The sequence below is a fragment of the Polyodon spathula genome, chromosome 31 (assembly GCF_017654505.1).
Source record: "Polyodon spathula isolate WHYD16114869_AA chromosome 31, ASM1765450v1, whole genome shotgun sequence".
NCBI lineage: Eukaryota > Metazoa > Chordata > Actinopteri > Acipenseriformes > Polyodontidae > Polyodon > Polyodon spathula.
Genome location: NC_054564.1, coordinates 5,433,226 through 5,453,683, shown reverse-complemented (window position 1 = coordinate 5,453,683; position 20,458 = coordinate 5,433,226). Strand labels below are relative to the sequence as shown.

The following is a 20,458-nucleotide window of genomic DNA, read 5'->3' as shown; positions in this document are numbered from 1 at the left end:
AGAATGCCATACCCAAGTATTCTACCCAACTTGTGAACAACACACTACAATTTGTAAAAGGATGTGTCTTATACTCTGAAAACTGCTGCACTTAAAGCTTGGTGAGTCTTGTAGGATTAAAATAATTATTTTATAAATTAAAAGAGAAGACCAACTTAACTAAATATAGTTTGAAGCCACATTTTACACAGAAAGAGTTCATTTAAAGTGTCTGAATGATTTGATAATGCTTATACTTGCATTATTTAATTTTGTGTAGTTTCTAGAGAGATTGTACTGTAGTGGGGATGGGGGGAAAAAATCCCAAAATTAGAAACACTTCAATTTACCCACTGAAAATTAAACAGCCAATATCAATTTATAGGTTGTGTACAATTCAGTTGTTTCTATGTATAATTGAACAGTATTTTAGCAATTTACAGTACTTATTAAATTACACTATCTTGGTTCGTTTATATATATTGCATGCTTGATACAACACTCTAGCATATGTACATGCACCATATCTTGAAAATTCAATAATGAATTATAAAGAAAGCCAGACAAGTTGGACACCTTCAATATTAAATCAGCCTTGGTCTAGCATTTATACAGTATAACTGTTTTGAAATGGATTTATTAATAAGAAATTCAGATATCTCGCACACTATATTGATCTTTTTTTCTCTCCTCAGAATTGCTGGAAAATGAACAACTGATCTCCAAAACGATCGAACATCCGAATCGTTACCGGGATAAAAACTCGAACCAGCATGAGATCACCAGCACCTGCTCTGTGGCAGAAAAGAACAATCTAGACCAACTAAATAATGAGGTGGTGAAGCAATTAGCCAACCTTCAAATATCAGAAGAGGCAACACAGAAGGCACCAACAGGACAACCTACTTTGGGGGAAGGCCAGACCTTGCCATCAGATGCCTTAGACACAAGCCAGGAGGCTCTGTCTGAAGAACAGATGGTGGTCACCACAGAAGAAGTCGCTGAGCCCCAGACTGCCAGTGAATCTGCACCCGTGAAGGGCAAACCCAAAAAGAACCGACCTTCGTCCCTCAAAATGATGGCGGACCATCAAGAACCAGAAGAAGATGAGATCCCTGTTCCAAAAGTGGCCTACAACTTCAACCCAGATGAATACAATGATAACGTCAACCCTTTTGTCTTGGGTGGATCCAAGTTGCAGAACTCTCCACCTGCTGCCAGCACTATCAAGACTGACTCTGAAATTCCTGATGCCAAGGCTAACCTGGAGGAGACGACAGGTCCCGTCATGAAGATGGAGTTCGATTTCACTGACAATAAAGAGAATGGGGATGTCAAGAAGCCCATGCCTAGAAAACTGGGCAAAAAGCTGGGGAGTAAGCTCACACCTAAAAAACAGAAACCCGTTGCCAAACCTATTGAGCACCCAGAGAACTCAACCACCCAAAACTTAGACGATGTCCCCATCTCGAAATCATCCTATAATTCAGACCCCAGCAAGTGGGACGATCCTGACTTTAACCCATTCAACTCCAGTACAGGCTGCTCTCCCAGCCTTCCAAAGGGATCCTATAGCTTTAACACTGAAAGCTTTGATGACTCCATTGATCCTTTTAAGCCTTCCAAGACCTTGGCTCTTGCCCCATCTGAGGACACTCCTTTACTTGACAAGCTCACAGAAGATCTGGAATCCCAGAAACTTGAACTGCCCATCAAGGCTGAGGGGAAAGCGAGAATGTCACCAAAGAAGACCAAGTCGAGGTTAATAACGTGAGTTAACAAAGGGTGATGTGGTTTCTGTTGGATGTTTTGCACAGGGCTTTAAAAGTTTATGTAGAATTGAAAGCATTGTTAGTTAAAAACAATGTAGTCAAACTAGAAGTGAATCGATACAAGCATATCACTTTAATTGTATTTCAAGAAATATATACAGGTCGTAAGCTTACTCATCGAAAGATATAATTATGTTGCATATCTATTTACAGTTCATACATATCAGTACAGTCTGTGTATTTTCCTGGAAAACCTAATTAGGTGATTCTGAAAAGACTCCTTCCTGCTGATTTGTGGGAAAAGGAGCTGGGGAAGCATATGACTGACGCGCATCAGTGCAACGCTGATATGCTTCCCCACATCACCCGTGAGGAGACTTTTCAGAAGCAGTTTTTGATATGATGGCAAACAATGATCTAAACAGAAACACCATTTCAGAATAATAGTGAACACACATGATAGCATATTAAACAGGTAAGGAATGAGGTAAAGATTTTAAGTATCTCAGTTACAAGACAGTCCTGGGAAACATGTAGTACAAAGGACACTTACACAGTACCTACATGCTGTAAAACTGAACATGGGCCTGGTTATCAAAGTTCTGAACTCCAGTGTGCAATTCCCACCATCTTTGTAATCTAATCGCCAGTATTTGTACTTTTGTAATGTGGACTGGTGTACGCTTTTTTAAAAAGAAAGCAGGGGACATAATGCTTTTTATTAAAATTTAAGCAATTCTCACTGTTTAAAAGCAGAATGTTACATCTAAGTGGAATTAATAATGAGACTAGGTTAAAAAATATTAAATATTACAAGGCACAACAACCAGATAGTATGACCCCTTCCATAGCTAAATACTCTGTATAATCACAAGAATTTTACTCAATTGCACCATTATCCAACCCCCACCCCCATTCTCTCTCTGCACCACATTTTGACTGACAGGCTAATGCTCACCTGTTCTCTTTATCTTTTCTCATCTTTCAATTGCCTGTCTGTCCTTGTGTCTCGTGTCTGTCTATGCCCCCCTCCCTGTGTGTGTGTGTGTGTTTGTGTGTGTGTGTGTATGCGCACATCAGGACTTCTGAGCAAGTGAGGTTTCTCTGTTTTCTGCTGTAAGTACTGCTGCTTTTCTGGATTGAGCCCAGCTTGCTCTCTTCGTTCTTTGCATGATTTCAGTGCATTCTCCTTGTGTTCTTGTTGCATCTCCATTCTAACTCCCCATCTGAAATGGCTTTCTATGTGTTTGCTCACTGTTATTAACTGCCCTGGTGCTTGCTGGCTTTCGTTGCCTTGGTTGTCCTGCAATCTGCAAGGCTGATGTGTTTTGTGGCTTGCTGTGGTCTGGCGTTACTGAGGTTGTGTCTAGCTTGCTTTTTGTGTTGTTTTTTTTTTTTTTTACAATTATTTTTGTTTTGTATATCTATGAAGGTTTTTGTAGAATGTTTAGTAGTGTAAATTTGGGGTTTTGGTGGCAAGTTTCCATAACAAATGTAGTAAAGTGAGATTAGGCAGTATTCCCCATTACAATACTGCTGCACAAAATAACTATTTGTACCACTTGAGACACTTTCTCACTATTGGGGGGGGGTATGGAATCTTAAACCACTAGTGCAGGAAATGCCTCTCCAGAATTGGCCTACATTGGCTGGATTGACCCATTTTTTTTATTAACCAAACAAAGTTTTAGTAAGGGAGAGCTGAAACCAGAGTAGGTACATCTGTTAAAAAGAGATATGGTTTTCTACCCTTAATAGTTTTTATTTACCCTATCCTATATAACACACATACACTGTTCTGATAAAACACTACTTCATTCCAGTTTAACTGGTTACATTATATCTGACAAAAGAGTCTGTTGAAAATTATACAGCACACAGATGATCATTTTCTACGGTACAAAGGATACCCAAGGTGGGGCTCTAGAATTAGCAGAACAGTCTGCCTTAGTGATGCATGTGTACTACAGGCAGACCCTGCTAGTTCATTTTGAACAATATCTCTATAGGAAGAATCCTGTCTGTGCTTTATTCTATGCAATATTTAGCTGTGAAAGCATGACTATTTTGGTTACAAAAAAAGAAAAGTTAAACTATAAACGGCTTTAATTGTATGCTTTCCAAACTTCATATACCGGGACCACTGTCTGTGCACAGTTTTGAATTACAGAAGCATTCTTTTTTATTTCCTTTTGTGGCCAGGCTAAATTTGTTGGGCCGTGTGAAGAAGCAACATCTTTTGTGGGTGCCTTAGTTAGCGGCCTATCAAAACAAAGGCCTACCGGTGTTTGTCTGCTAATTTATGGCTGCTGTAAATGTAAACAAATCAGTTTTGCAACACGATCCTGTCGCTCGGTATTGTAGCATATCACTGTGCTCAGGTCTGAAATTTCCACTAACTCAGCTTTTAACCAGCATGTGTTGGGAGTTGGAAGTTGGAACAAATGATACATAAGGTAAATAAAACAACAGTTACTATAAAACCCCCGCACATGATGACAGCAGTAGATTAATTCAGGAATGCTGACATTGCTTTAAAGTGACATACTTTTTCTTTAGGCAGCATTAATAACTGCCTTGCACAAGACCAGTTGAAACTCCCATCTCTGACCAGAATAGACCACTGCTGGCCTTTGCTGCAAACATGACCTGGGACTGTAGTGAACTTGGCTCCATACAATTTACAACAAAACGGCTTACTCAGAATACTAGACCCATTCAAAGATGACTCTCCTTGGGTCTCAGGCTTTGGTTCACTGTGCAAAGCAAAGTCTTGCTAAATATTTCAGGGTGAACATTGCACTTCCATTAAACTCTACTTCCTTTTTCCAATTTCCCACAGTGGTGCCTGCAAAGTAAAGAAGTATGAAAACCAGTCCCTGATATTGGATATCTGTGGTCAGGTAAATAAAATGAAAACTGAAAAACGTAAATGAATTTCTTCCCCATGAAAGAAATAATAAATACAATGGGAAACACAAATTGTGGTGTAACAGTGTAATATCTACAGCTGAGCCTGCTTCACACACATTTTAAAGCAGAGGTAGGCAAATAGCCTCTGTTTACATGACCAACAGTAAGTAAAGAGAGTGAGTTGTGAAAGTAAATGGCAATTACTTAGTCCATAATTATTACATAGAACAAACTGAAACACTAAGATCCAAAAGCACCTAATTATGTTATTCTGCCTGGTAAACCTGTGATGGAATACAGGTGCCTAGCCCTGACTTGAAAGGGTAAAGGCATAAATAAAACCTAAGATCTATTGCACCTAGTAATGATTGTGGCAGTCCTCGATTTTTAATCTAGTGCATATAGATTTGTAGAAATACAAGTATATTGGTTCCATTTTCCAAAAATAAACACACGTGCCCTCGCAATCACAACCCCTCCCCCACACACCCACAGTCATACACATAATGCCACATGCTGTACGGCTACCAAAACACAAGACATGCGATTGAAGCTTTACTAAGATTCTTCACAGGGCAGCGACACCTGCAGGCTCACTGTTGGGCTATGGTTCCAATTCTACAGCAGCACGCTAGCAATGGAACCTCTCAGGGGAGCTGGTGTTTTGACAGAAGCATGAGTCACAGTCATGCCTGTGTTAGGGAACTGAAATAGAACAGTCGTGCTGACAGAACTCAGCAGGGAACAAAAACGCAGACTCGGAGATGAAGCTTTTTCCTTCCCGAAGCATCGTGTGACGTCTCCATAAGGAAGGGCTGCTGGCTGGCCCACGATTGGCTTGGAAAACGCAATTTCTAGAAAGCTGTGTCTCAGCTTATGCTTGCCACAGCTGTGTTCTGCAGCACTGCACTTCTAACAACCTGGTTATAACATCTGCTCAGTGTGAAAAACTGTGAACAATTACTTTTATTTGAAAGATAACAGATTTGTCATCTTATCCGAGTTCTACCAGACACTTTTTACACACACACACACACACACACACACACACACACACACACACACACACACACAAAGAATGTTTGACATGAATATTTAAAGTCTCAGCCCATGTTTTGTTTTTTTCCCCATACAACTAATATTATACAGTACAGGGCTCTCCCCTTGCTTTATTTGGGTGTCACAGCATCTGGCTGAACCTTTTACAGTGTAAGAAACCACCTGCAAGGAACACATTGGTTCTAATACTATTTATATAAAACCTGTTATTTGTATTGGCTCATGACATTGTAGCTACCCTTGTGCCACCATTAACCCCGAGTATAGACCCAATACACTGCCCATGGAGCCATTGCTTGGCCACTGAAGATCATTTGGTAACCATTGTTATGAAACAAGCAACCAGCGAAGGCGGCAGGGCGAGAGAACACATGACTCTTTCTTAAAGTTAATGAGCTAATTCACTGAGCTGTTTCAGTCTGTGAAAACTACTTCTACCTCAACGATTCTGGGTAGACCCTTGCTAGAATCACTCATCATCCAATGGGCAACATCATATTGCCCATTTTCCTTGCTGTACTTTACACAGTATGTATAAAGATGTGTGATACATACTGTAACAGGTACAGCCAACAATTTTTCAGTGTTACCACATGTGGCCGCACTCTGTAAGCAGTTATGCACTCTCCACTGTCCTTGGCAGGAGGATGAGCCGGTGACGGCAGAAGCACACAGAGAGGGTCATGCCACCGACGAAGAAAAACTGGCATCAACCACATCCAATCAGAAGCAGCCACCGACCGAGGTCAAAGGGGACAACGATGATGAGTTTTTCGAGTGCTCCAACGCGCCTGAGTCCACCCTCGCAAAGAAACACCCGGCTGAGGGTAGGTTTCACCGTGCTTTTGAACTGACTGTCATCGACCAATTCCAACACCGTGGCAACGGACTGTTGCAGACACCATTCCACCATTTTCATTTCATTTTTTTTTTTTTTTAAAGATTACCTAACGACACCCGCAATGTGTTTGTTGTATAGCAGGTTTAAAATAGTAGCCATATTCACAAATGGAACCTTTTCCAAGGTTGCAGTTATTAGCATTTTCATTCCATAAACTTGAATTCTGTTATTAAGTGCATGAAGAGATAAGCTAGTTTGAGCAGTAACGTCATTTAGATGTGATCGCTCTGTCAGACTAAGGAGGTAAACAAACACAATACTTTGCCTTGAGGACATATTTATACTCTTGATTTGTAAGGACTGAGTCACCTCACCACACTACAGTGTAGACTTCTCCTTGTTGTATGATGTGAATATTAAAATGATTCATTGAATGGCTTAGAAAACACCACATATTTACTCCAAAGTATAAGGTCCCCTAAATGTGTAAAATAAAAGGAAGAGCAATGGGAAGATACCGTTGTAATATCTTAGATTTTGGTAGACGTTTCTGTTATTGTCACATTATTCAAGTTTCCAGCCCTCTGTACTGAGTGTATAAAGTGACTGTAATAATAGAACAAATGATCTGTTGCTGCCTGTTGTGCTGATCTGTAAAATTAGAAATATCATCAAATGTCAAATATAAATCTAATATAAATTAGAAAGCAGCCTTCTGTGTTCAAGTAAAATGTTTTATGAACCTGTGAGAGGGCTTTAGAAATGACTTGGGGTGAGTAACTGATTTTGTAGAGTACAGTATATTTAGTTCCATTTTCACAATAGGACATCAACCAGTAGCCCCTAGATTTAATATTCTTGAATACCCTGTAAACGCTGTAATTCTGATAAAAGCAGCGTGCTGTCCTGCTGTTATGTTTAGCAATTATCCCTGTGATGTGCCAGTATACTCTGCAGTGATCGTTTTTAAAAGGCTGGATTTAATAACATTAAAGACTATGGCGAGGAGCCAGCAAGCTTTAGCTACAGATTCGGATTATAACTTCCTTTGTTAAAAACAAGAACGATCTGCTGCTTTTGAAGTTGGTCCTGGGCTGGGAATGTGGCTATGACCTGCTGATACAGTGAATAAAGTACAGTGCAAGAATTGGACAGCAAACACAGGAACTGGGCAGCCTGTATATACTGTCCCCTGAGAGTAGAACCAGCTGGGGTTTAGTATTATATTAGAATAATAGAAAATACATATAACTGATCTAACCCAGTCTAATTTAATTCTGTTTGGTCTCGCTAGACACTTTTGATCAAACTAACTGCACTACCCAGGCAATTAACGGTACTTCATCCAGAAACGAACAGGTTGATTTGATCCTGCTGAGATAACCCACAGTTTAATTTGTTTTAGACCATTTTACATATCAAGATATCTACTGTACCATCAACAGCCTGTTTTATGAGTAATCCCAGGAGAAGCACAGTAAGGTGGTTCCTGCAAACCTAGCAGTGCTGCAAGGTCACCAGATTGTCAGCACCTGATTATCTGAATAATCAAGGTTTGTGCAGCACTAAAACATTGTGCTGTGTAATGAGCTAACATGATCCAGCTTTATCCCAGCAAGGTATAGCATAATAAAACCAAGACCTAAAGTCAAGCAGACCAATAATTCTGCTCATACCTTTTATCAGTGTAATGCCGAAAACGTTTGGTGTCTGATCCTTACGTCTTGCTTATCCTTCTGTGCTCTCTCCTTCATCAAGAGTAGATCTCGTTCAATCACTTTCCTTACATTCGCCAGAGGTCGAAGAAGGATTACTAGATTACTAGTGTTTAAAATAATGTGTACGAAAATTGATTTCCAGACTTTAGTGATCATTTCTTTTTAACTTTCTATTCATAAAGCTGAACTTGGCAGCTCTTGGAAACTTATACAGTGTATTAACACTTTTTCATTCCCATTAAATGGGCCAATTTAGACCTGTAAAGTTTAGTCTTGTTTATGGAATCATTTTTTAAACCTGACCTGGAGTCCTAGTAAAAGTGTATGTATCTCTGCTGACCCCTTCTGGAGAGTTATTGATAATGCAGGATTCATATACAGTACAGTAAAATTCTGTCCGTTGAGCTAATCATAATATTCAGCTATCCAGAGTAAATAAGACTAATCTGTATCGAAATGGGATTGGTGCATATGAAAATGAATCAAGTAAACAGATTAGTCAGCTAAGAATCTGTGGTTGTTTGGGGGATAAATGAAGGAAAAGATTTGACCTCAAATTAAAAATATAAATTCCTTGACTAGGTAGCATGAATCGGATTGGATTGTACATATAATACAAGGTACAGAAAACTGACTCATTATTTATGCCGGTGCCTGAACAGTAAAAACAAAAAAAAAGCAAAAAAAAGTTTCTAAAAAAAAGTTTAAAAAAAACCCCTGCAATTTGCAAAATACTGCAAAAAAATCGACAGCATGTGTGTTATCTAAAACCAGAATTAACTGGCAACTTTAAATACTGGATTATTGTTGCATTTAATTCTTAACCAAGGCATGTTAATTCACGTCATAGACAATGAGATATGTGTCATGCTTTTACTTGGTAACATGCCTTTTGTTTTTTCATCCCTTCAGGTCTGGAAAAAGCAGTAGCCAGTTCCTTGGCAGAGACGGAATCCTGCTCACCTGTAAGTAATATTTTGTTAAAAAGATGACATTCGTAACTAGGGATATAGTAGAATAAATAAGCCTTAAATTAAATTCAGAGACGCTGGATCAAAAATATTGGGCTGAAATGATGATGTGATGGTTTACCACTAGGTAGCGGTAGTAGTAAAACGGGACATTTGCAACCATGGGGTTCGATTAATGTCCAGCTTTGAGCATGTCATTGTCAGCATTGCAGTTCATACTTCAGCCAAGGTCCTGTAGTATGAAGTATAATCGATTTGAAGAGTCAATACTGTTTATTAGACTTTCATATACAACTCTCTAAATCTATTATCATGATTACTTTGACTACCCCAGTAAAATGTAAAACAGCAAGATATACATAGCAGAGTGATTTCAGTTAACAGAGTACGAATAGTTTGTGGACCCATAATGTTTGTATGGTGCCACTATATTTCCACATTGTGTGAAATTCTTAGGTTTCGTAATTGAAAGAAAAAAAATGCATCCACAAAATTTGCTGCCTCCTTGTGAGAATCTTACATTTACAACCCAGCTTTCAATGAACCCCAGTACTGCCAGCATGCAGTGTTTTAAGATAAGCAAGACTGACCAATAGCTGACTTTTCTTTTTTACGATTGGTTTGTAACGTTACTGCATAGCACTACATTGACAAGAACAACAGGTGACAGTAAGATTAGCACTGCTTTGTAAAGGAGATTATCCAGGTGTGTGCTAATATTAGTACATTAATCCGCAAGGTCGTCTGTAGAACAGACCAGCTTCAGCTCCAGCAGTTCATTGAGGTGGGTTTGGTATCGCTTTAGTGCCACTGACTGATAGCTGAAATGGTTTCATTTATTGAGGTCTAGGCTTTCAACCTGAGGGAAGTGGACCCTGAGAAATGTTTAAATGTAGGGTACTATATCTATAACTACATCTGTTACATGCCAGATTCTCAATGCTAATTATTCTTGGGACATTCTGGGAAAGAAAAGCATTAAATACTTAGGACTGCTTACAAGCCACTACATTAAACATTCATTTTTTCCAGGTTTGATAACTTAAAAAGAAAAAGACTACATAAGTCAATTCTAGTAGACAAATTAGGGTGTGACCTTGTTTGTTTTAGAGATTTAAGGACTATTCGTAAATTGCACTTTACCAAAAAAAAAAATGGTCATGTCTTTTATTTCATAATAAAATTTGCCATTTTAAAGAAAAAAAATGCAGAGACAGATATAAATGTTTTACATGTTTATTCCACAATTCTGAAATTGAAGTTAGCATGCAGGTCATTGTGATAACATGGTTCTGATTTATACATCCTATTGGAATTCCAGGGTTTGGGTCAGTGCAAGTCTGCTAAACTGCTTTTCTGTTTGCAAATAAAGTGCAATGCAATTCAGCTCAAAAGAAAAGCTGAATACAAATACAGAAGTTGTGCAGTATTTGTGTGAACATTTTTCCATCCTTCATCTTCATCTTCTAACACTGCTAAAAAATACACCTATCTATCTCACCGTTACCGATTTATGTTTCCACAGTACATCGACCCGGCTGAAACAAAAAGCAAGCTGACGGGAAACGAAGGCCAAGGAAAAGGAAGCCCCGTCTTCGACACGATCTGCATCAATGAGGCAGACAAAGAGGCTGTGCTGACCCTGATCAGAGAAGAGGTACCCAGCGATTCCATCATTTTACAAGCAGCTTCTCGCTGTTTCTCTACTCTGCTTTTACATTTTGCTCTGAACAAATCCAGAGCAGACTTGAGTAGAGAATGGTCATGGTCACCAGTTATATATAATAATAATAATAATTTTTATATAGCGCATTGTGGACCACCATCACAAAGAGCTTTACCTGATACAAGACTAGGGTGTGTGAACTATGCATCAGCTGCAGAGTCACTTACAACAATGTCTCACCCAGACGGAGCACAAGAGCTGGGATTTGAACAGGGTCACACAGTGACTCAATAGCTGAGCTGGGATTTGAACCGGGGACCTCCTGGTTATAAGTCGATTGTAAGCCAACTCTGGGGTATGAGAAGTTGCTCTGCCAAGACGTAAAAAAAATAAATAAATAATAATTACGTATATGAAATACTTTATATTAATGCATATGTGGGTACAATTATACATGCAGTGACAGAAGAGGATATTTTGTTGCATGTTAAACATTAAACTGTTACATTGGTCTGCACCCTTTTAAGCAACGTGTATTTTCCTTTCTCTAAATAAGATGATGGTACTTGAATTCACTGCTAGTGTATTTTAATGCTACCTGTTTTTGTCTTGTGCAGATCATCTCTAAAGAAATTGAAACCAATGAATGGAAGAGGAAATACGAAGAAAGCCGACAAGAAGTGTTTGAAATGAGGTACCTGAAGATACTGATCTGTGGTATTTATCTACTGGTGACACTTATTTCTGCAGAGGTTGTGTTGATAAGCTGCTCACTGGGATCTGATTTATTTTCTCAGGAAAATTGTAGCAGAGTATGAGAAAACAATTTCACAGATGATAGGTAAGTGTATCTGCATGGACAGTCACGGACACATGTTTTACATCATCTAGAATTTTATAATTAAAAAAATCTAATAAAAACTATACAACCGTAATTTAGGTCTTCTATTTAACATCATGTAATCAAAGAAGCTACAAATTGATATCGCAAAAGTCTACCCAAAGTAGAGTGTGTCAGTTCTTCATTAAGTATATGGAAAACTATAAAGCAGTGTGTAATGCTAACGTAACATTATTCAGCAGGTTTTCTTTGACTTTATGAAGCAAAATTAGTTAATTCTGTAGGGTTATGCAAAACTTTTGGTCAGTGCTGTATATCATACCTATTGCAAGTGATTTATTTACACACACACACACACACACACACACACACACACACACACACACACACACACACACACACACACACACACACACACATATATATATATATATATATATATATATATATATATATATATATATCTTGTAGTCTTCAAAATAAAAGACAGATGGATATGTACATCCTTCTAAGTAATCTCAATTTCTCACATGCTGTATAGGAGTTGGACAAAAATTGGGAACACCTGCCATAACACTGTCATAAGGGTGTAGGGCAATCAAGCACCAATCCGATGTGAGGAGTGTCTGTCATTGTGAACGAAGCTGACTGGCATCAAGGAGATGCAGCTTTTAAATATTACAGAACACATGTCAGGGAGGCATTGGCATAGCATGTTCATCGTGTGGAGGGCAGCCTACATGTGTGCCAGTAGTTCTTGCCCAGCCCCTTGTAGTGTTGGTAAATACAGTACCAGTCTTGCTTATGCATTTCAAGCAGCGCTGTGCCTCATCTAACCCGCTGTCTGTTTCCCTGCCTTGCTTGACTCTGCCTGTATCACACCTCATAGAGGACGAGCAACGCACCGCAATGAGCTCTCAGCAGGGCCTTCAGCAGCTCACCCTGGAGAAGGAACAAGCCATCTCTGACCTCAACTCAGTGGAGCGCTCCCTGTCAGAACTGTTCCGCAGATATGAGAACATGAAGGGAGTCCTGGAGGGGTATAAGAAGGTGCCTGTTCTCTTATTCTCTGACTGATCTGAGACCCACTGAAGCACAGTCTGAGTAGGCCAAATCTGCGTTTCTGTTTTTCATCTTGAATGACATTAATTCCAACTTTTTTTTTATTTTGAAGACAAACTGAATCTTTTAAAGTGGACATTTAATTAGGTGGTCCAAAAAGCATGGCATTATAAAACTTAAATTAGGTTATCTTTTAATACATTAACATTTTCTGTTTTAGTTCAGTATTACTGTACGTAACACAGCATAGAGTATGCAAAAATAATAATAATGTTTATATAGTGCCTTTCATAGTGGACCATTGTCACAAAGCGCTTTACAAGATATGAGACTAGGATGTGTGAACTGTGCCTCATGCAGAGTCATTTACAAGAACATCTCACTTGAAAGAGAGAGCATAAGGAGGTTCAATGACTTGCTCGGGGTCACGCAATGAGTCAGTTGGGATTTGAACCAGGGACCGCTTGGTTACAAGCCTGTTTCTTTAACCACTGGACCACATAGCCTCCTTGAGAGTTAGAAAACTGTGGTTACCTGAAAGCAGGTGACATAATTGACAGTAGTGATTGTAATGATATAAAGGAGAAACTAAAGTCCATGCAGTCTACTGCCCCGAGCTTGCACTACAAACTCTGCTTTTCTGCCTTTTGATAAATATGAAGTACTGTGTTGAAATTTCCGACCTTATTCTACAAATACTATTGCGCTCCTGGCCGAAAGGCTTTGAGGAACGCGACTGTGTCTGAGACCGAAGCTCCGGTTTAAAGCCGGTACTTTTATATGCTCGGGTGCTTGTGCTGATCTTGTTCCCCTGGTGTTCCGTTCCTCCAGAATGAAGAGGTTCTAAAGAGGTGTGCCCAGGAGTACCTGGCCAGGGTGAAGCAGGAGGAGCAGCGCTACCAGACTCTCAAGATTCACGCCGAGGAGAAACTAGACAAGTGTGTGCATTTCACCTGTACCTGAAGGGGTTGTGTCACACATGCGGGTTTAAAATAGCTGTTACATATTCACAGCAGTGGTTCCTTGTTAAAAGGCACCCTCATCAACATTTTTTCTAATGTCCCCTTCAGTCACTGTGTGCATATAGTTATTGTACTACATTACATTTCAGGAAGTCAGGAGGCATATTAGTGTTGCACATACTTCAGCTATGGGCTTCAGTACACAGTGTAACATGAATATGCTTCCCCACCTTACAATAAGCCTTGAGCTGGCTTGTGAAGCAATTCGCTAGCAACAAGGCAAATAATGATGCAAGCAGAAACAGCAATAGAAAATCCTATAAAAACACACATAATAGGATATCAGATAGATAAGAATTTAAATGAGGACAAAATTACAGAGTCCCTTTAAATTGAAAATGGTGTTCCAGTGTTTCCAAAAGGTGAATCTCCTTTCATTAACATCTGTTTGAAAATGTAATGTATAACATTCTACAGCTGCAAGAAGTAGAATCAAAAGGGGCATTATTTTGGGGGTATACAAACAAACTGGCCTGTTAAGAAGGCTTGCTTTTTAGTACTGTTGCATTGTTGTGTTTTGACCATCAGTCCTACGAACTATAGCTGTAGTTCGGCATTGAACAAGCGTTTCTCTTTTGCACAGGGCAAATGAAGACATTGCTCAGGTCCGCTCCAAAGCCAATTCGGAAGCTGCAGCCTTTCACGCCAGTCTAAGGAAAGAGCAAATGAAGGTGGATTCCTTGGAGAGAGCACTTCAACAGAAGGTACAGTAACACTGCCAGAGTGACAGCGAGGTCTACAACCAAAACCACTGCAGTTGAATTACAGTGAAGAGAGGGCCAGTAGTTAACTGCTGCTACACTCATTAAGTCTGTTAGTTACAATTAATTATAATTTTAAAATCAATTTCGGACCAGGAGGCATTTGGATAGTAGAATTAGTTCTGTACTGCATGTACCAAAGATAAGAGGGCTGATCAGGGCATCTATGACAATGCTGCTCACAATGTGAATGTGACCAGGGAGTCTGTTTGGATAAGAGTAGGGTTTACAAAATACTGTACTTAATTACTCAGCTGACTTAGGTTCTTCATTGAAACAAATGTGTTAAAACCCTAGATAGGCGATAGCCAAAGCAAACTCAATGACTCATTGGTGCCCAAGGCGAGACAGTGTGTGACTGAGCTTGGGATTAGCAGTGGGAAGCCACCGTACAGAGAGGCCAGACACGGATACTAAAGCTAAGTGCCTTCAGTGCACAATGACTTCTCTGGGCTAACGAAAGATTTAAAGTTCTCCTCTTAGTTGCACTAGCCACCCCACTGCGCACCCTTTTTCTTCTGTCAAAGATCTCATGTTACTTGTATTTTTATACTTCCATTTGGAATATGCAGATATTCCAAAGTTAATGCAATTGATAAGGTTGCAGCTACCTCCTGGATCTTTACACTTCATTATAGAGTTATAGTTGTGTTGCAGCAAGCAGACAGGTGGGACCTACAGCAAAGGTACTAGGATGCAACAGTTTATCTCTAATATTATATTTCAACATTCGTCCTGAATTAACATAAAAAGGATCCAAAAGATTGTGAGCAGCATAATTTATAATGTTACTAAATCCTAAGAATTTATTGTAAAGCATTGACTAGTTCCCTTTAAATCAATGCTCTATGTCTATATGCTACAGGGGGGTTGATTCTGATGCTATATATAATTATTTTTCTACAGAATCAAGAAATTGAAGAGCTCACCAAGATCTGTGATGAGCTCATAGCCAAACTTGGAAGAAGTGACTGAATCTTTTCAGTACAGTAACCCCCACCCCACCCCAACCCCCCTGCCCGTATTGAACACTGTGCACGCAACAGCTATTAGTACCTGCCTTACCTAGCAGAGACCACGCCCTATAGAATGCATTCAGACCCTGTTAGCTGGTTAACATCCACCTGGACTTAAAGCCAAAAACGAAGAGCGAACCCCAGCTGCAAAATCGCTTCCACGCAGTTTCTGTCTCATTTGAATATACTCCTAAAAATGAGCAGCAGAATTTCCTGGCAGGACTAGACCTTGAAAGAACAGCAGAACAAGCTGTATCCCCAGTGTGATTTCCAAGCGGGATAGAAGCTGCGCTTTTCCATATAGATGCCTGCTGCACACCAGATCAACCAGAAAGACTAGCAAACATGTTAAGTGGTTCACTGTAGTGGATGCCAGTGTTCATATGCAAAAACTACTTTGGTTGTTTTATTTTATATGCAATTTCCCTTATTGTCCAAGAGGGACAAAAATGTACTCTTTTTTTTGCCTCAAACACATGAAAGGATAGTATTGAAATAAAAGAAGAAATTTAAAAGATGGTATGCCATGTATACCGTACCACAAACCTTATATTTTGTGCAATTTTAATAGTTTTTTTTTTTTTTTTTTTTTTTTTTTTTTTTTTTTTTGGTTGCTGTAGATATTTAACATACATCACAAATTGAAAGAAAGAAATAGTTTAAAAATAATAATAATAACAAAGGATGCATGATAACTATGCACATCAACAACTACAGCGAACTACCTTACAAAACAAAGTATTTCTCCAAGTGGAAATTTACTGGCTCTCACCCCAATGGAGGAACTTGAATCTCCAAGATGACTCAGGGTACAGATCAAGCACAGAAGCAGGGTTCTGGAAATCTGTTTGCAAGTATACTGCAGGGAGAAGGCAATCTGCATACCTTCTTTGAGCCCTGAGCTGAATTCAGAGTGTAAGCTGGAACCAGTATCCCATTGAAATCCATGGCCCCTCTCTTAAGAGTGAAGGCTTGATCGCAATTGTTTACTGAAAACCCCTTTGCTGCTACAGTCTAGCTGAAAAGCAATAGGTGTGACTTCATGATTTTTTTTTCTTCTATTGCCAATGTTTAAATCTATATAATGTAAATAGAAGGTCGATATTGTATGTGACATGCTGTATGTTACAGAATTGATTCCCTGTGCAGTTCATGGAATATAGCAGTGGTACATGATCAGTCTTTTTCCAATGTGGAGTGCCTGTTTGGTGTTGGTTTTTACCAGTTCCTCTTTGGATGGGGAAGTGAGCAGTGATTTGCTTCTATTCTAAAGTGGCAAAGTGAAAAAACTGGATGTCAATTTTTATATTGAATTTCAACAAAGTTTAATAGATTTAAAAAGTAAGTGTGCAGTTTCTGAAGAATGCATGCATACATTTTAAACATAACCAACTCAAACTTTTAAAAGGAACCATGCAAATAATTCTGGTTCCATTTGACTGTCGTTCGCAGACCAGTGAACTAAATTCAATTAGAGTTCCAATCAAATAAACAAGCTCTCCAGGTGCATGGCAAAGCTGAACCTTCCTTAAGTACGAGTCAGGAGTTGCATTCATTTGCTTGTAAGATATGTTGCCTGTTCCACTGTTAAAGGCAGGCTTATTATTGTATTCACAGTGGAGGCTTGTCTCTTTGGTGCTCACACAGTGAAGAGCTCTTAACGTTAACCATTTAAACTGCAGCACAGATACGGCCACCTGCAAGGTACGAAAGCTGTTGATCATACACCTAAGGTTTTGTGATTATTTATATAGAACATTTACAACAGGAAGAAAATGATCTATCCTTTCTGGCTTTTTACTTATACAATATCAGGACTGAGTTGCGCTTTGTAGATTTTTTCCCTTCGCAAGGCCGTAGTTAAGTACCACGCAGGTTGAAGCCCATCAGAACAGGACACAGCATACTCTTTACATACATCTACGAAACAGTATGAAAAAAAAAAGTGCAGATCTAGTTAAGACTCATCTCTTCAGATGTATATAAGAAAACACCTTTTAGATCAAACCATGCTGAGGAAAAGTATGAATAAATATCTGTGTATTTAACTATAGTAATTAAATGAAAGTGAACAAATATACAACATTTTATTTCTTCACCACTAATAAGCAACACACAGTGTATGTATATAAAATGTTAAACTTTTTCAAAACATTTAATGAAAAAATGACTCTAGGAAGCTAAGTAACAGCAACACCAAGATAATACAGTTCCTCATAAGACTTTACGCGAGTATTCGAGATTTTAAAAAAATGCATTTTAGAAAGTTGCTTATTGACAAAGTTCCCATACAGTGATGAAATATCGTAGGGGGTTTTATGTGAAATGTTAACTGTATAATAAAAACACCATTTTGGGAAACCCCTTTTAAAAAGAAGGGGCAGGAAGAATTTATTTTGCAAACAATCCAAGTTGGACTTTGTCGTGGATTTCAGTAACTTCTTCAGGTCGATAGGGGTTCTGTTGATAAACTGGGTTTTATTTGAAACGTTAAACTGTGGGAGAATGTGTCGGAGACACAGAGGAGTTCTATTTCATTGTGAATTTGAAGAGGATTGTGGGACTCTGCAGCTTGAAGCTCCATCCTTCACACGGCCCCGCTGTGTATATTTGTCAGGTGGTTTGGTTTGTGCCAGGGAGGGATGAGAAACACAGTTCAGCTACAGGAGTGTATGCTAACTCTACCAGCATATTGGATAAATAATCCTGTTATAAACTCCATTCTCCTGACTGTGCCATTGCTATTGCTATCAAGTGCCAACAGACATTGCTGTATATTTATGCCAAATGTAAATGGTATGGTTCATAAGTCTTATTTAACAAAGAGAAGCAACTAATCAGTCTTTTGAGATATATTATTTTGTATTATTTCTATCCACTGCTGCCATATCTCTGCGTATGTTTTAAGTGCAAACTTCTCCCCCTTTTTTAATGCCATACATATTTGTAAAGTTAAACTTACACAGATGTAATGAAATTATAATGTTTACTAATATATATATTTTTTTCTCATATCTCATTGCCTGAATAAAACGATCACGATCATCACTGTCTTTAAAGTGTTGGTCAGTTTTTTGTTTGATGTGTCTTTTTTTCTGCCAGATACTGTTTGCCTGTTCAGTTTTATGGTCACAGTCCTAGATTCATTTACTAAGGTAAAGTAATTGTGCACTTCTGCGTGTTATTTGCTTAACACTGCCTTTACAAATATAGTTTAAAACATCTAATGTAATTTGGAACCTCAAAGAATTAGTGGGGTTCTGAAAAATATAGCGTTTTGCCCCGGTGTTGCTACAACTGTTTAAATAACATACCTTTAGTTTTTTATTTTCATTATTAACATCCTGACAACTTTCTACACATAACTTTAAACTCTGTTCCATCCTCTGTTTCATTCTCTCCACTCTAGTGCACTGGGTTTGAGAGCTGTCCTCTAAATCACATAACAAATGCTCATGCTTTTTTGCTCTGTACACACACTGTTTGACAGTGTGAGCAATAATCCTTACAGCAGGGGTCTCCAACCCTGGTCCTGGAGAGCCCCTATCCAGCAAGTTTTATAGGTGTCTACATCATCAGTGGCTAAAAATCTGGAACACCTGTTCATCTTGACTAATTAAGCCAATAATTGGTAAAATTAAGTAACTGAGAGATTGGTTGAAACAAAAATCAGCAGCCACAGTAGCTCTTCAGGACCAGGTTTGGAGACCCCTGCCATACACTATCGGTGTACTAGAGCGGCCATTTAGAAAAGAGCTTTGAAGCAGAGTTTAGTGTAATGCTTTTTAATGAATGTGTAACTATGCAGTAAAAATAAGTTTTTAAAAACAGCAGTCAAACTACAGTAAATATTTTAAACCTAAAGAAAATCACAAAATAAATAAAAGAATGAGAGATTGTTTATTTTGTGGGTTACATTTAGCTACATTTTTAAAATGTATTTTAAAGTTTTAGTTAATTTCTTCTGTATTATAATTTCTATAAGATTTACCAAATAATTCATACACCAACAAGGTACTACAAAATACTATACATTACTTCTGTAGAGAAGGGTAAATGGTTAAATAAAGAATTGGAGAGTTATTAGTCCTGGTCCTGGGTCATGCACACACACACACACACACACACACACACACACACACACACACACACACACACACACACACACACACACACACACACACACACACACACACTCTTAGACTCTGGGGTAATTGATTATGACAGTGCGAGTAAAGAGGATTACTCGTGCAGCATAGAGCAACGCAAGCAACTTATGTAAAAAAAATAAAAATACAAATAATAATAATAATAATACTTATTAGCAAGCGCAAAGGCAATGTTTCAACTGTTTAAAACTAGCAAGAAGCTAGCCAGGACAATAACTGCTCCCCTGAAGTAGTGTTAATTCCTCTCTTGGAACATTCTCCTTGGTTTCAAATAATATGTCGTAGGGGTCAGACCTGAGGTCAGATACAATTGTAATTGTGAAATTCATAATTAACTGCAATTAAATCCTGACACACGCTACCATGTAACTGATAGATTACAGTTCAATTGTGCATTTATTTGTTGTTTTATCACTATTCTTGCATTTTCGACTACTTTTAGTTTGAAAAAAAAAAGTTATATAGATGTAAGGATACATGCAAAGGGATTTGCGGCTGCAGAACACCCATATTGCAGCCAAAATCGATGCGTTTTCACCTGCCCTTCTCCACCCGCTATCAAATTAGCACTTCGCCATCATTAATCCATTTAAATGATACTGAAAATTATTCAAATTAGGAAAAGAGCATGGAATTGGGTGGCAATCTGGAATACTTAGCGGGTGCAA

The 20,458-nt window shown here is 38.6% G+C and overlaps 1 protein-coding gene across 3 annotated transcripts in view; it reads left to right on the top strand.

Moving 5' to 3' along the window:
• Positions 1-18,674, top strand: part of LOC121303062 (transforming acidic coiled-coil-containing protein 1-like) — a 54,205-nt gene extending 35,531 nt beyond the window's left edge. For 2 of the 3 annotated variants that reach the window (XM_041233465.1, XM_041233463.1), the window contains exons 3-14: positions 675-1,749; positions 2,832-2,867; positions 4,594-4,654; positions 6,367-6,550; positions 9,195-9,247; positions 10,779-10,910; positions 11,537-11,613; positions 11,717-11,760; positions 12,650-12,810; positions 13,654-13,760; positions 14,428-14,548; positions 15,512-18,674. In XM_041233465.1, coding sequence (XP_041089399.1) covers positions 675-1,749; positions 2,832-2,867; positions 4,594-4,654; positions 6,367-6,550; positions 9,195-9,247; positions 10,779-10,910; positions 11,537-11,613; positions 11,717-11,760; positions 12,650-12,810; positions 13,654-13,760; positions 14,428-14,548; positions 15,512-15,580 — 2,120 coding nt within the window. In that variant the 3' untranslated portion in view covers positions 15,581-18,674. The remainder of the gene's footprint in view (positions 1-674; positions 1,750-2,831; positions 2,868-4,593; positions 4,655-6,366; positions 6,551-9,194; positions 9,248-10,778; positions 10,911-11,536; positions 11,614-11,716; positions 11,761-12,649; positions 12,811-13,653; positions 13,761-14,427; positions 14,549-15,511) is intronic. The other variant, XM_041233464.1, reaches the window with a different exon arrangement.
• The last annotated feature ends 1,784 nt before the right edge of the window (positions 18,675-20,458 follow it).